General features: G+C 47.0%; 1 protein-coding gene across 2 annotated transcripts in view; it reads right to left on the bottom strand.

Annotated features, from left to right (window-relative positions):
• Positions 1–8,357: 8,357 nt before the first annotated feature.
• The window catches only part of LOC147097048 (tensin-2-like), a 333,523-nt gene continuing 326,435 nt past the window's right edge, over positions 8,358–15,445 (bottom strand). For both annotated transcript variants that reach the window (XM_085972811.1, XM_085972810.1), the window contains exon 29: positions 8,358–15,044. In XM_085972811.1, coding sequence (XP_085828937.1) covers positions 14,903–15,044 — 142 coding nt within the window. In that variant the 3' untranslated portion in view covers positions 8,358–14,902. The remainder of the gene's footprint in view (positions 15,045–15,445) is intronic.

Below are 15,445 nucleotides of genomic sequence, written 5' to 3' on the forward strand. Positions count from 1 at the left end.
CGTTGGGAGCACACCTTAGAAACTGGTTATTTTGCATTCTGTGTGTATCATCAGGCAAAAATGTTTTAAAAATCAATTTGTTACAATGCTTGTGGTTCAGCATATTAAGATAACCTTTGTAACAACCAATACAAAAAGAAAATACTGCAGATGCTGGAAATCTGAAATAAAAACAGAAAATGCTGGCGATACTCAGGTCGTCAGGCAGCATCTGTGAAGAGAGAAACAGAGTTAACGTTTCAGGTCGATGACCTTTCGTCAGAACTGGAAAAAAGCAGGAAACGGAACAGATTTTTAAGCAAGTGTAGAGGCTGGGAAATGGGGGAGGGGAGGAAAGAACAAAAGGGGAAGGTCTGTGATAGGACGGAAGGAGGAAGAGATTAAGAGACATTAAGAGATATTCAAGGCAAAAGGAGACGGTAATGGGACAGGTTAAGATACAAAGGATGGCTCTAGATGAAGTGTAAATTGCGCTGGCAGAATGAAAGACAGCTGCCCTGTGGGGGAGAAGAACAGAAGGCACAAACAAAAAAGTGTGGATAAAAAAAAAATATATATATATATATATATATATATATAAAAAATAGGGGCCGAGGTTATGATCTGAAATTGTTGAACTCTATGTCGAGTCCGGAAGGCTGTAAAGTGCCTAATTGAAAGATGAGGTGCTGTTCCTCGAGTTTATGCTGAGCTTCAGTGGAACAATGCAAGAGGCCGCGGACGGAGAGGTCAGAGTGGGAATGGAGCGGTGAATTGAAATGACAGGAGACCGGAAGCTCAGGGACCTCCTTACGGACTGAATGGAGGTGTTCCGCAAAGTGGTCACCCAATCTGCGTTTGGTCTCCCCAATGTAGAGGAGACCACATCGTGAGCAGCGAATACAGTATACTAAATTGCGAGAAGTACAAGTAAATCGCTGTTTCACCTGGAAGGGGTGTTTGGGGCCCTGGACAGTGAGAAGGGGGGAGGTATAGGGGCAGGTGTTACATCTCCTCCGCTTGCACGCGAAGGTGCCGGGCGAAGGGGAAGGGGTGTTGGGGGTGATAGCGGAGTGGACAAGGGTGTCTCGGAGGGAGCGGTCCCTTCGGAATGCTGAAAGGGGAGGTGAGGGGAAGATGCGTTTGGTGGTGGGATCACGCTGGAGGTGGCGGAAATGGCGGAGGATGATCCGTTGAATGTGGAGGCTGGTGGGGTGAAAGATGAGGACAAGGGGAACTCTGTCGTGGTTCCGGGAGGGAGGGGCAGGGGTGAGGGCAGAAGTGCGGGAGATAGAACGGACACGGTCAAGGGCTGTATCAACCACTGCAGAGGGGAATCCTCGGTTGAGGAAAAAGGAAGACATGTCGGAAGCACTGGTATGGAAGGTGGCATCGTCAGAGGAGATGCGGCGGAGACGGAGAAACTGGGAGAATGGAATAGAGTCCTTACAGGAGGCGGGGTGGGAGGAAGTGTAGTCCAGGTAGCTGTGGGAGTCAGTGGGCTTGTAGTGAATGTTTGTCAATAACCTATCCCCAGAGATGGAGACGGAGAAGTCGAGGAAGGGAAGGGAAGAGTCAGAGATGGACCATGTGAAGGTGAGGTAAGGGTGGAAATTGGAAGCAAAGTGAATGAAATTATCTAGTTCAGGGCAAGAGCAGGAATCGGCACGGATACAGTCATCAATGTATCGGAAAAAGAGGTGAGGGTGGGGACCTGAGTAGGACTGGAACAAAGAGTGTTCCACGTATCCCACGAAAAGGCAGGCATAGCTAGGACCCATGCGGGTTCCCATAGCAACATCTTTGATTTGGAGGAAGTGAGTGGAGTCAAAGGAGAAGTTGTTCAATGTGAGAACAAGTTCAGCCAGGCGGAGGAGGGTGGTGGTGGATGGGGACTGGTTGGACCTCTGTTCAAGGAAGAAGCGGAGCGCCCTCGGGCCATCCTGGTGGGGGATTGAGGTGTAGAGGGATTGTACGTCCATAGTGAAAAGGAGGCGGTTGGGGCCAGGAAACTGGAAACTGTTAAAGTGGCGGAGGGCATCGGAAGAGTCGCGGATGTAGGTGGGAAGAGACTGGACAAGGGGAGAAAAAATAGAATCGAGATAGGAAGAGATAAGTTCCGTGGGGCAAGAACAGGCTGAAACGATGAGTCTACCAGGGCAGTCCTGTTTGTGGATCTTGGGAAGGAGGTAGAAGCGGGCTGTGTGGGGTTGGGGAATTATGAGGTTGGCGGTCGTGGGGGGAAGATCTCCAGAGGAGATGAGGTCAGTGACAGTCTTGGAAACGGTGGCTTGATGTTCGGTAGTGGGGTCATGGTCCAGGCGGAGGTAGGAGGAGGTGTCGGAGAGTTGGCGTTCAGCTTCCGCTAGGTAGAGGTCGGTTCGCCAAACAACAGCACCACCCTTATCAGCAGGTTTAATGACAATGTCGGGGTTGGATCTGAGAGAATGGAGTGCTGTAAATTCAGAGGGAGGTAGGTTGGAGTGAGTGAGGGGAACAGAGAAATGGAGACAGCCGATGTCATGGCGGCAGTTAGCAATGAAAAGATCGAGAGAGGGTAAGAGGCCAGGGGGAGGGGTCCAGGTAGAACGAGAATTCTGAAAGCAGGAGAAAGGGTCAGCCGTGTGGGGGGAAGACTCCTGGCCAAAGAAGTGGGCACGGAGCCGAAGGCGGCGGAAAAAGAGCTCAACATCGTGCCGAGCTCGAAATTCATTGAGATGAAGCTCAGGCCTTTGCTAAGGATTGATCGTTCGGGGTCAGAGAGGGGAAGGTCAGAGGGGATAGTGAAAATACGGCAGGGGGTGAGATTGGGAGAAGGGATGGGGTCAGAGGAAAGTGAAGGGGAAGAAGGTTCCGGAGGGTCGTTGAAGCTTGCGATCCTTGACACCTGAAAGGAAGAAAAAAAGTTTTTTGTTAAAGCGCCGGATGAGGCAAAGGATGAAATGGAACTGCGGACCAGGACAGCTTTGAGATAGAGTGAGTCGGTGCTGCTAAAGAGAGAAGTCTAGAGTGTTCATGTGGCGTCGCATGGCATTCAGTGTGGATCTCAGGATACGGCGAGAGCAGTGGTTCGAGGAACGCTGAATATCTTGGAGATATCTGTAGTCCTGGGTGGATCCAAAACACGAAGGGTGGAATTTCAGTTGGAATCCACGTGGAGTAAGTCGGAGCCAGAGACAGTTGCTGAGGAAAGATATGTGGTTGTGAAAGCGAGTTTTGGTAGATACCTGATCAAACACAAGAGGGGAGACAGAAAGCACTGAAGATGAACAAGGTAAAAGAGACAAATGGAAATCCCGTCGGAGAGAAGAGCAGAATTTCTTCAAGGTGGGCATTCCTGGAAGAGAAGTGGCGGTGAATTAAACACTAATACAAAAATAAAATACTGCAGATGCTGGAAATCTGAAATAAAAACTGGAGAAACTCAGCAGGTCAGGCAGCATCTGTGAAGAGAGAAACAGAGTTAACGTTTCAGGTCGATGACCTTTCATCAGAACTGGAAAAAGCTGGAGATGGAACAGGTTTTTAAGCAAATGTAGGGGCGGGGAGAGGGGGGAAAGAACAAAAGGGAAGGTCTGTGATAGGGTGGAAGGCAAGAGAGATTAAGAGACAAAAGGGGATGATGGTGCGAGGCAAAAGGATGGCATTTGTGTGACACTGTTGTATGCAAATAATCAATGTGCACAGAAATCCCCAATCGTGCAGCTCCTTTAAGGGGACTGTACCATCCCATGGGCTTTTTGGGGGCGGGGGTGGAGGTTGTCACGGTCGGAAAAACCTCGGAAAGCTCAGGCTCATTCTAGTGGTAATGGCATCTTTGTGACATCACTGGCAACACTTTACAGCGGCGCCTGGGGTGAGCGCAATAGTTGCTCAACAAACCTATTGTTCGTTTGGCTCAGTTGGCAATGCTCTCCCCTCAGCGTCAAAAGGTTGCTGGCCCACTCCAGGACTTCAAGAGGTGTTGGCCTTCAGAAAGCCAGGCATTAAAACCAAGCTCGCTTTTACCTCTGGTGGTTAAGGTGGATGGTAAAGATTCCAGGACAGTTAAAATAATAGGCTCTACCCCAGGGTGTGACACATTGTGATAGAAGATTTGGAGAGGGCTAACAAGGAAAGGGAATACACTATAAATGGTAGGACACTGAGAAGTGTAGAGGAACAGAAGGACCTTGGAGTGCATGTCCACAGATCCCTGAAGGTAGCAGGACAGGTAGATAAGGTGGTTAAGAAGGCATACGGAATACTTGTATTCTATGCCTCGGCTAATAAAGGCAAGAGCAGGGAGGTTATGCTTGAATTGTATTAATTAGGCCACAGCTAGAATACTGCGTGCAGTTCTGGTCACCACATTACAGGAAAGATGTGATTGCACTAGAGAGGGTACAGAGGAGATTTACGAGGATGTTGCCTGGGCTTGGGAATTTTAGCTATGAGGAAAGATTGGATAGGCTGGGGTTGTTTTCTTTGGAACAGAGGAGGCTGAGGGGAGACCTAATTGAGGTGTATAAAATGATGAGGGGCCTAGATAGAGTGGATAGGAAGGACCTATTTCCCTTAGCAGTGAGGTCAATAACCAGGGGGCATAGATTTAAAGTAATTGGTAGAAGGATTAGAGGGGATTTGAGGGGCAATTTTTTCACCCAGAGGGTGGTGGGGGTCTGGAACTCACTGCCTGAAAGGGTGGTAGAGGCAGAAACCCTCATCACATTTAAAAAGTACTTGGATATGTACTTGAAGTGCCGTAACCTACAGGGCTACAGACCAAGAGCTGGAAAGTGGGATTAGGCTGGATCGCTCTTTGTCGGCCGGCACAGACACAATGGACCGAATGGCCTCCTCCTGTGCCGTCAATTTCTCTGATAAGATATCGTGATCGCTCTCATTCAGTCTGTTAGAAACCATAGCCTCGATTACACTGATGATTCCTGGTTGTGGGAGGTGTTCTGCCTTTGTGGATCAGTGTATGCAGGTTAACGGGAGTGTGTCCTGATTAGAAAGTGGGTTCGAAGGTATTACAAGTGTACTGGGGGCACAAGTATGGGAAAAAGATGGGAGGATCCCTCTTTTTTCTATTTTTCCTGCAGAACTTGCCACCTTCCAGGCCACTGGCCTTCACGGAAAACGGACAGAATCACAAAATGCCATTCCCAAAACACTGGTTAAAAATAAAATCCCATAATACCACGGAATTGAAACAGCGGGGGTCATTTTATCCTTCTCCACCCGGTGGGAAACTGACGGGATCGGGACCAACGCTAGTTTTACACCCCGCCCGGTGTTCCTCTCTGCTACAGTCAATGGAGCATTTGACTTATTCCATCTCCATGAACCAGTGGGCATGATTATACGGAACAGCCCTTCGTGTATTATAGGAAGGCCACTGGTCACAGAAATATGGACTGAACTGCGCACTGCGATCTCCCAGCCAGCCGTTCAGAAGCTGAGCCCTCAGGCCCTCACAGACGCCTTTACATCTGGGTGTCCTTGCATGTGTGCAGGCTTTTGTTTTTCTCTTCCTCTGTTGAAGGTGTGGGGTCTTGCCGGGGTTCAATATCACGGACACCGGTTACCCGATCGCTCGTCATGTCTGAGCCGGGTGATGCGTTATCAACAATACCAAAGACTACGAGATGGACTTAAATGAAGTAGGCTTTTATTGACTAAGAACTAGAGCATGCCTCTGCTAGTGAATCCATCCTAAGAGCTCCCGGGAGAAGGGTGGTGAGTCACCTTTATACCCGGGCTTAGGGGTGGAGCCAGGGGCTGAGACATGCCTGGACTTGTACAGGGTTAACAGTGGTTTACCACACAGGCATGTACAGGTTAACAGTGGTTTACCACACCGGGATTAGAGGTTCCGGATTCGAGCTCTGCTCTGCAATGGTCCCAGCCAGGCTGGGGCACTACCACCGGGTCTCAGCGTTAGGAGCTCTTGCTTCCAATCCTTAGCCACTGACTCCATTCCTCTCCCTAGCATCTGTCTTCAGCCCCACAACCCCACAACCCCACCGCCGCCCCCCCCCCCACCCCGAGATCTCTGCGCTCCTCTAATTCTGGCCTCTTGAGCATCCCCGATTTTAGTCGCTCCACCATTGGCTGCCGTGCCTTCTGTTGCCTAGGCCCTTAGCTCTGGAATTCCCTCCCTAAACCTCTGCCTCTCTCTCCTCCTTTAAGACGCTCCTTAAAACCTACCTCTTTGACCAAGCTTTTGGTCACCTGTCCTAATATCTCCTTATGTGGCTCGGTGTCAAATTTTGTTTGATAATCGCTCCTGTGAAGGGCCTTGGGACGTTTTACTACGTTAAAGGCGCTATATAAATACAAGTTGTTGTTGTTCTGATTGCTGTCCAGTAACTCCTGAGAGAAAGTGTGTGTGTGTTGGATGAGGACAGACTTGGGCTTGGATGTGATGACCTTTGCCCTCATTCAATTTCTGTCTTAACTAAATTAATTCCCCATTGTTCTGGCTTTTACTAGGCGAGGTAAATGACAAAATACTCTCCCCAAAAACGTCTTTCCCGATGATAGGTGCTGAATGAGCTGCTGTGTGTTACCAGTATTCCTTTTACCTAATGTTTGTCCCTTTGCTCAGGCCCGCCGCTTTTATTTCCACAGCGTGGCGCAAAACTCCAAACCAATGCAGGTTTGGCAGGATCATACCGCAGCTTTGCTACACATCTTGTGCCAGTACGATTCGAAAAGCCACTTTGCACGAGCACATCGGCCTAGAAACTCAATGATGCCGCGCCCGTTTAACAGGCAATAAACAGGCGCCTAAGCGTCTGGAAGTGTGCTACCCGCCATTTTGGTAAAGGCCACTGTATAGGTGTTCAAGGCTCGCGCGTGAAACAGGATTTATGCCCTTTGCAAATGCAAATAGGAGGCCGAACGCCTGTTTGAGGCTCCCTTCCTGAAATTGGGTTGCCATCAACACAGCCGGGCCTGCTATGTATAGGACAACGAAGTCCAACCATGTTCTTAAAGGGACCCACTGGAGGCCGCCACCAGAAAGTAGGTTTAAAAAATACTTACCTGCATGTGGAGCTGGGAGGAGCTGGAGTGGCTCCACAGCAGTTTCTTTGAGTCCCCGCAGATGCAATCCATCTGAACCCGGGATTTGTCCTCCTTGAGTTTGGCTCGTTTGTCTAGTATCTCCTTTCTTTCTATCTTAGCTGTTGTAATATCCCTCTTGACTTCTACTGTTGTCCTTTCCTCTTTGGTAACTTCTTCAGTGAAAACTGAGGCAAAGTATTCGTTCGATATCCCTATCATTTCAGTCTCATCTCCTGTGAGTTTATCTTACTCATAAAAAAATAAGAACATAAGATACAGGAGTCGGCCACACGGCCCCTCGAGCCTGCTCCACCATTCAATAAGATCATGGCTGATCATCAACCTCTACTCCACTTTCCTGCCCGATCCCCATGCCGATAGAATACTTCACTATTTCTTATTTTATCATTTCATATTTCCTCTTAAGACTTCCTAAATGCCTATTTTAACTCTTTCCTAAGATCATCATATTTCCTTTTGTCACCCTCTCCTTTATCGTTTATGTACTTTCATGTATGCCCTTTTCTTTAGATTCAATTTTATCCTCTTTATTTATCCATGGCGTCTCATTATTGTCTAGTTTGTTCTTATTTTTTAGTGGAATATATTTCTCCTGAACTCTATCGATCTCTCCTTTGAATATTGCTTACCATCTGTCTCTTTGCCGGTCGATATTTTTCTCCAGTTTACCTTCCTTAAACTCCATCCTCATTCTCTCATAGTTGGCTTTTTCCCAATCTATTACTTCGCTCTTTGTACTATCTCTATATTGTTAGCTGTGTCTCAGTGGGCAGCACCCTCGCCTCTGAGTCAGAAGGTCGTGGGTTCAAGTCCCACTCCCAGAGACTGGAGCACAATAATCTAGGCTGACACTCCAGTGCGGTGCTGAGGGAGTGCTGCACTGTTGGAGGTACTGTCTCTCAGGTAGATATAAAAGATCCCATGGCACTGCTTTGAAGAAGAGCAGGGGGGAGTTATCCCTGATGTCCTGGCCAATATTCATCCCTCAACCAACAGAGTATCTGGTCATTTTCACATTGCGGCTTGTGGGAGCTTGCTGTGCGCAAATTGGCTGCTGCGTTTCCCACATTACAACAGTGACTACACTTCAAAAAGTGCTTTGGGACGTCTGGATGTTGTGACTTTTTTTTTCTTTCTCTTACTTACTTTTCTTAATCTGCTTTGCTTTATTTCCCATTACTTAGTCTAGCAATGCTTCCTCCACATTGGGTCAGAAAGGACCGCCTTTTCTGTATGGCTCAGCAGAAAGTTTGGTTTCAAAAAAATTATTTAACGTAAATGCAACTCCGCACCTTTGGAAATAATTTCTAGCGACTGCCGTTTTATTAACAAATTAAATTCTGTTATACATTGCAGCACAAGATTCTCATAAACTCTGAATTGGCACAGGAGACGTTTAAAGAAGTTCCAACAGTGTCACACATCTTTCAGCAGGTGGCACTGCTCTGACATTCTTACCATGGCTGGTACTACAAGCAAAATATTCTCTCAACTAATCACGCACTATTAAACATGATACTGTCATTTTGGGAACAGAAGTAAAAACACGTAAGTAAATGCTTGTTTCGGCATCAAAACCACCCCCCTGCAAACGGAGTGCATTAAAAACAGATTAAAATGCACCCCAGTTGAGCCATATGGACCAGGACGGTCTTGGGTTAAATACATGATCGGAGTTAATCTAAGCCAGGGATTAGCGTTTGTGCCCCTGGATTAGAGAGGTTCCAGGGTTCCTGACCGCTGACCTACGACCCTTGCTGGAATGTGCTTGTGTGAATGAGGGAGCCAGGGCTGGTTGTGATGGCGCCCACTGTCGAATAGCTTGCTGCCACGTACGGTCAAGGCTGATGCACGAATAATGGTCATTTGGGCAAGGTATGGAGAGTGCCTGATGTACCCGAGAAGAAGAGGGGCGGAGAGGGGAGAGGGTGGAGAGGAGAGGAGAGAGGAGGGGGGAAAGGAGGGATGGGGAGAGGGAGAGAGGAGAGGGGAGAGGAGGGTATGGGGGAGGAGAGGGGTGAAGCCTACGCGAGTTGCTGCAGTGCATCTTGTAGATGGTACACACTGCAGCCATGGTGCCCCCATGTGGCACTGATAGCAACTGAAATTGGCCAATTTTCCCCCTCCAATTTACTCATGTCCTCTCCTGAAAGATCTGATTTAGTTTGGAGTCCAATCCCATGAGAAACAGCGGCTCGCCAGTTCCTCAACCATCCGTCATGTGAACGTTGGCAGGCTATTCAACAGTGGAAGGCAACATCATTGACCCACATTTGGTCCCACATCCAATACTTCCCATTGGCTAGCTGATTAGCCGAGGGGTGCTCGGGCCAATTGCAGCACCCCTACGTTTTGCCCTGACTGAATTCAGCTACCTCGGCACAGACTGAGGATTAAATCCTGGGCAGTATGGCTGGCTACCGCCCTCACCATTTCAAGATTGATTCAACACCTTCAAGGAATTGTTTTGCTGGGAATACCTTCAAGCCAAGGTTTGGGGGCATGGGTAGGGAACATCCGAGGAGTCCAATTCAAAGAGAGAAAACAAGGAGTGATCTTTCCTTTCTTCAGAGACGTAGTATACTTGGAAAGCAGACATGTACACGTAAAGGAATACCCGGAGCTTGTTTAGCTGGTACTGGATGATAACACACTACATACACAAAGTAAATAACAGCATAAGTATAATATATTATACGTTCTTGACTAAAGCTTTTTCCATAAATCCTCCATTATCAGGCAAAATAAATGTCTGAGCTATACAAATAAAACTATAGACTTTGATTAAAATATGTAATATACAGTATGATAAAAGCTGTTCAAATATATACCTTTTTGCCACTTTGTCCAATGTGTGCATCCGCCTCACAGATTTGTACGCGTGTCACAAAAATACTAGCCATTAAACCATATGCACAGTGACTCTTTAGGTCATAGCCGTTGCTGGGCAACATCCCCCCCCCCCCCACACCCGTCCGGCTTTGGATTGGGAGCCCAAGCTGAATTTCCCTATAATCCCAAATAATACAACACAGCAGCTACCTGTCCATTTACTTGCCTCTCTCCCTCATCTCTTGTTGCCTCATTCTACATTTTAGAGCTGCTGGTTCGAGGCGGACAAGGTCACTGCACTTCCAGTGACATCATGAGGTCCTGTCCAGTGACGGCACAAATGGGCCACTCTACCCACAATCCACCGCGCCCACTCATTGCCCACCGATTGTCGGCCCCTTCCTCACCTCAGCCAGACTGTCGAGCCGAGATTCTTTCTCACCTTGCATAGGTTGAACTTTGAACTGCATTTCCAGCAGACATATTACCAAACCTACTCTATCTCCATCAATAACATTTCTATTCCCCCCTCTCCTCCTCCCCAGGCAAGAACATGGAACAGAAATATTTCCAGGAAGGCCCTGGTCGACTGATAGTCATGGCTCTCGGATGGAGCCCCATATCTTGAATAATCTGCGAAGCCAAACAGGAGTCTTACTTGTTTGAATATAGCGTTATATATAAAAGGTTACAACACATTTAGCAGTGACACATTGACATTTTGTGACTGAGTTTACCATTGTAATATTGAGAGATCTCTGATTAATATTTTTGTCCTCTGTCTATATCTGAACAAGAACATAAAAATATATTTTTCTTTACTAAACTGAATGCTCGTGATTTCTCTTTTTATTCAAGCGTGTAACAGAAACTCGTTCACTAACACGTTAGTTTGAAATAACGGCAAATCTTTTTTGTAGTCACAACAGAGGTGACTACTTTGCACAAAATGGCTGCGAGGGTGGTTTTTCACAGCACACGATGGATGAAAAGCAAAGGGGTCTCCGTGGTTTGCGCATCTCTGCACTGACCTCTGCATAGCTACCTCTCTGCTCACCTTCAAAAGCCTCTCTCTTCAACCATGTTTTTTTGGTCCCCTTTCCCTCTTGTGAAACACGCTTAGTATGCTTAAAAGACATTAGACCAGTGCAACTTGTTGTGCGTGTACAGTACCAAGAAACAAGTCATTGGTGTCTGGTACTGGAGGGTTCATGCGTGTCTGTGTCAACCCCTCAGCAGGTCTGCTGTAAGCTATAAACCTCAGGACAGCGGAGGACAGATTTATAAAGCCTGCCCTGTTCAGTTCTAGTGGCAGGAAGAATGCTAAACGTACGTTGTTCTCAAGCTCACGGAATGATTCTCTCATCTGTTGGACAACTTTGTTGAGCTGCATTTCATTCACAAAATGCCGTGCAGTTGTAAGTCTTTGACCAAGCTTTTGGTCATCTGCCCTAATGTCTCCTTATGTGGCTCGGTGTCAAATTTTGTCTGATAACCCTCCTGTGAAGCGCCTGGGGACGTTTAAGGCGCTGTAGAAATACAAGTTGTTGCTTGGTGCTTCAAAAGAAAAGAAAACAAATCGGAATTAGAAACCAAGCCAGTTAGTTCAAACCTAATTAAAGGTTTGTGCCAGTAAATGGGTCGAAGGCATGATAGACAGAGCTGCTGATAGAGGAGGTCTGACCTTCGCACCTCCAGTCAACCAGCACCACACAAAATGGCAGCCAGTTGCCAGGCGATACGAGCACAATACAGGTAGAAGCGTGACCTTTCACACTGTATGTACTGCCCATGGATTCCCAACAGATATTCAGAATGTGAATCCGGCATTCCCCACAGCCACTCTGATTGGAGCTGGCAACCACGGTTACAAAACTTCAAAACTAATCTGTTTGCAAACGGCTTTCAGTTACATGCCCAAATAAAATTAATTTACATATTTAATAACATAAACACAGCAAAAACTATCGCATTAACTCACCATCCGCCAGGCATTGTAACTCCATTCTGAGATTTCATAATATCCAATTTTTGTCACCATCAAGTTCATATACATAATAGAATATATTACATACACACACTATATATTATATATCAAAGGGTCTGGCTCTTGGCAGTCACTAGTCACTGCTAGCCCCATGATTCCCGCTTACACATTATAACTGAGGCCTACGGCATTTTATATTATCATTTTAAAGGCAATGACCACTCATTTTAGGACAGAGCACTTATGTAGGACAGCTTAATAAATCCAAATGATTCGATGCAACATTATTCATCAAGGCTGATTCATGCCCCCTCCTGATTCATTTACTTGGCTCTGTACATAAGAACATAAGAAATAGGAGTAGGAGTAGGCCATTCAGCCCTTCGAGCCTGCTCCACCATTCAGTTGAGAGGCAAGAGTTTATCGTGCAGGGGAACTGAGCGGTACATAGGAATTGCTAGACAAAAAAAGACCAAGGTCCCTCTAGTTCATCTTCTACCATCCTGGTAGTCCCATGATACAATGATAATGGAGTTGGGTTTAGCAGATTACCCTTACAGCTGGCTGTAAGGGGCCAATATGAAATCAGTTTGGCCAGTTCAAATCCAATTCTTGGTGGGTACGGACCCACAGCACAAAACTACTCGTCACCTGGAGAAGCGTCTAGGATGGCTGGTGTGGGGAAATGGAAAACTGTCACACTGTGCGGTAGTGGGGGCTGTTATGAGGATGCAGCAGAATAAAGGAAGGTTTCCTACATTGCAGCACACACCTAAATATTGAAGGAACTGTCAGACTGTAGGTGTGCTACATGGTTCTGAGGTCACGTCAGGCCATTGCTGGGTCAGAAATGAGAGCGTCACCCTTGCTACGAGGGGTAGATGGAAGGCTTGATAACATTTCCAATAAGGCCTCCAAATGGATTTTTGTCGCTGTAATCTGAGTTTGGGTGTCTGGTTTGTATTTTAGACAGTTCTTGACAGCCAATTCAAAAACCCTCAAATTCAAAATAGGTCAAATGGCAATTGTATCATCTCCAGGTTCTTGGGAAGTAAAACTGTGTCCTATTATAGGGTGAGGTTTGATAAGCCCAGCTCGGACTTTTTCTTTCCATTAACTAATGCCTACAGACAAGGTGCTGGCTGCCCCTTCATGTTTGCTATGACTATTGACCTATTTAAGGCAATTGGCGCACAAACAACTTCAAATAAATGTATATCTGATCCAGTTATGGACTTCCAATCGCCCCAAAGCAGGCCCCATTGTCGGGAATTCCTTACTCAAGTCCGAAGTCCTGATCCAGGCAATAGGTTGCCCGATTCTCCTGCTTTCAGTTCTCATTACAGTAAATCATAGAGTGATACAGCACAGGAGGCCATTCGGCCCATCGTGGCTGTGCCAGCAAATATGGTCAACTCAAGAGATAAGCCTAATCACTTTTGTGTAAAATTGTGGTTTGTTTTGTGTGTTTTCTGCTATTAAATTGCTGAAGGATTGGTTAGTGGCACAAAGACTTGTATATTGGCTCGTATCCCCCGCCCCCAAATCTCCCCTTCCGATTCTCACCCTCCTCACTGGATGGTAGTGACTACATGCTGGGATACAGTTCCACATAGGCAGGCAGGGCTCTGGTACCTAAGTGTTCATTCTTCATGTGTGTGGCCAGAAAGCACATGCCCACAGGCCAGTCAACTGTGGAGTGGTTGTGCAGCTGAGCCTGATTCTACCCTCACCCATATCCCACACACACACACACACACACACACACACTCACTGCTGCCTCAGCTCAGATCACCCAACTCAGCACAGCCCGAGGACTGAACCCTGGGACCTTCCGAGTCTGTTTGACTTTAGTATCGCACTTACTCACTGAGCCATGGCGGGAGCTATAACTTGGCTAATCGCATCCTTAGTTCGCAGAAATTCTTATCTGGCTTTTATCCAGATTGAACTGTTACAGGGACGTGGTGGGAAGGACTATTCATTCTGTAATTCAATGAAATGCAAACTTTGGGGAGTTGAGCTGTGATACTGTTCTCAGTAAGGAATCCCACATGTTACTTTTGACCTTCAGGTACAGCCAATTGCATTATCACCAGCTTCACTCTCACTTCCTGTCACCTTTCATTAGAGAATCTCAATTGCTGCTAGACCAGCGTCTAAACTTTCAGTGGGCGACTGGTATTGAAATGAGACTGAAAGACCAAAGGTGCTCTAAATGTAGGCAGCCTCTCAATGTAGTTGTGATTGAAGAGCAGTTCAGTATAAATGATCTGCCAGTACAGGGTGTTCGTGCCTTTTTGGAACTGCCATATCCATATGAATACTCCCCAACGCTGCTATCGACATCTAGGGGAAATCCTCCTCATTACAGCACCAACTGTCTCCACTTGAATCCAATATCAGACCCTCTGAAAATTGCCCATGGGAGTCTGAGTGGACCCCTGATTTCACAAACCTGAATCTAACGGTGGTCCCAATGCCTTTCAACAGTCACCCACCATCCATTAACCATCCGACAACGCCCTTTCTCATTGTCAGTTCCCACCTACATTTTCCACGTGCACTTTGTATTGCTCACATGCTGCATCAGTCAGCGACCAAGTTCTCCCAGCTCCCTTCATATGGGCAGTAGAATGAAAATCCCCACCAAAACACAGTACAATCGCCGTACAAAGCGGCCAACTTATCTTGTAGCGATTGTATTTATTCCTAGACGCTTGAGGGTCTCTGAGGAGGACTAGGTCACGATGGAGTGAAGCCCTACCTACTGTTGTCACTTCAAGAACCTGGAGCCATCAAACCTGAATTGATATTAAAAGGAATCTCCTGTAATCAGAATATTTAGATAGAAGCTACAGCAAGGTCCGGCTGATCTTTAACAGAGAGAGAGGTTCTTTTCAAAAAAAAAATTGATGGTTCTAAAGAAGCTTGTTCCTTTCATTTCTGATAGCATTGGTGACACAGATGTAGCCATCCTTCTTGCTCCACCAGTTGACTCCACTTTGAATACAGGGAACTGCTGGCTCATCTCTTCTGGGGCCCTAGCATGACCTTTGTGATGAAGTTCACGATGGCTGACGCGGGCTGTTCTGGGTCAAGTTCGGCAAAAAGATGGCAGACGTTGTCAGATGTGCTCCCCTGCTTCTTCGCCACAAAACCAAACATTCTGCAAGAGAAAGAGAGAGAAAAAAAAAGAGAGGACTAGATATCGTGGTCAATAGTTGCATGCCATCTCTTTGAAGATCATCTTGACCTGAATTTTAACTCATAATGGGGTCACATACTGTTGAATCATCTTCATCGGCAGGGGTCTCTGTGGATACCAATGTGTGGGGAGGGTGCACTGGAGGAGGACATCACACAGGGAGAATCCCCTTTAATGGCCGGGAATTTGCTTGGCGCTGCTCCCGCTCTACTGCCCTAACTTTGCCGGAAGTGCAGCGAAAGCCCTGTTTCCACGTGCACTTAAGTTCCGACGGTGGAGCGGGAACAGCTGGTCCCAATTGCTATCCAGGAACCAGCAACCCCGTTGCTGGGTGTGAGCACGCATGGAGGTCAGGAGAGGGC

The sequence above is a fragment of the Somniosus microcephalus genome, chromosome 33 (genome assembly GCF_052327205.1).
Source record: "Somniosus microcephalus isolate GS21.2 chromosome 33, FLI_Smic_1.0, whole genome shotgun sequence".
NCBI classification, from domain to species: Eukaryota; Metazoa; Chordata; class Chondrichthyes; order Squaliformes; family Somniosidae; genus Somniosus; species Somniosus microcephalus.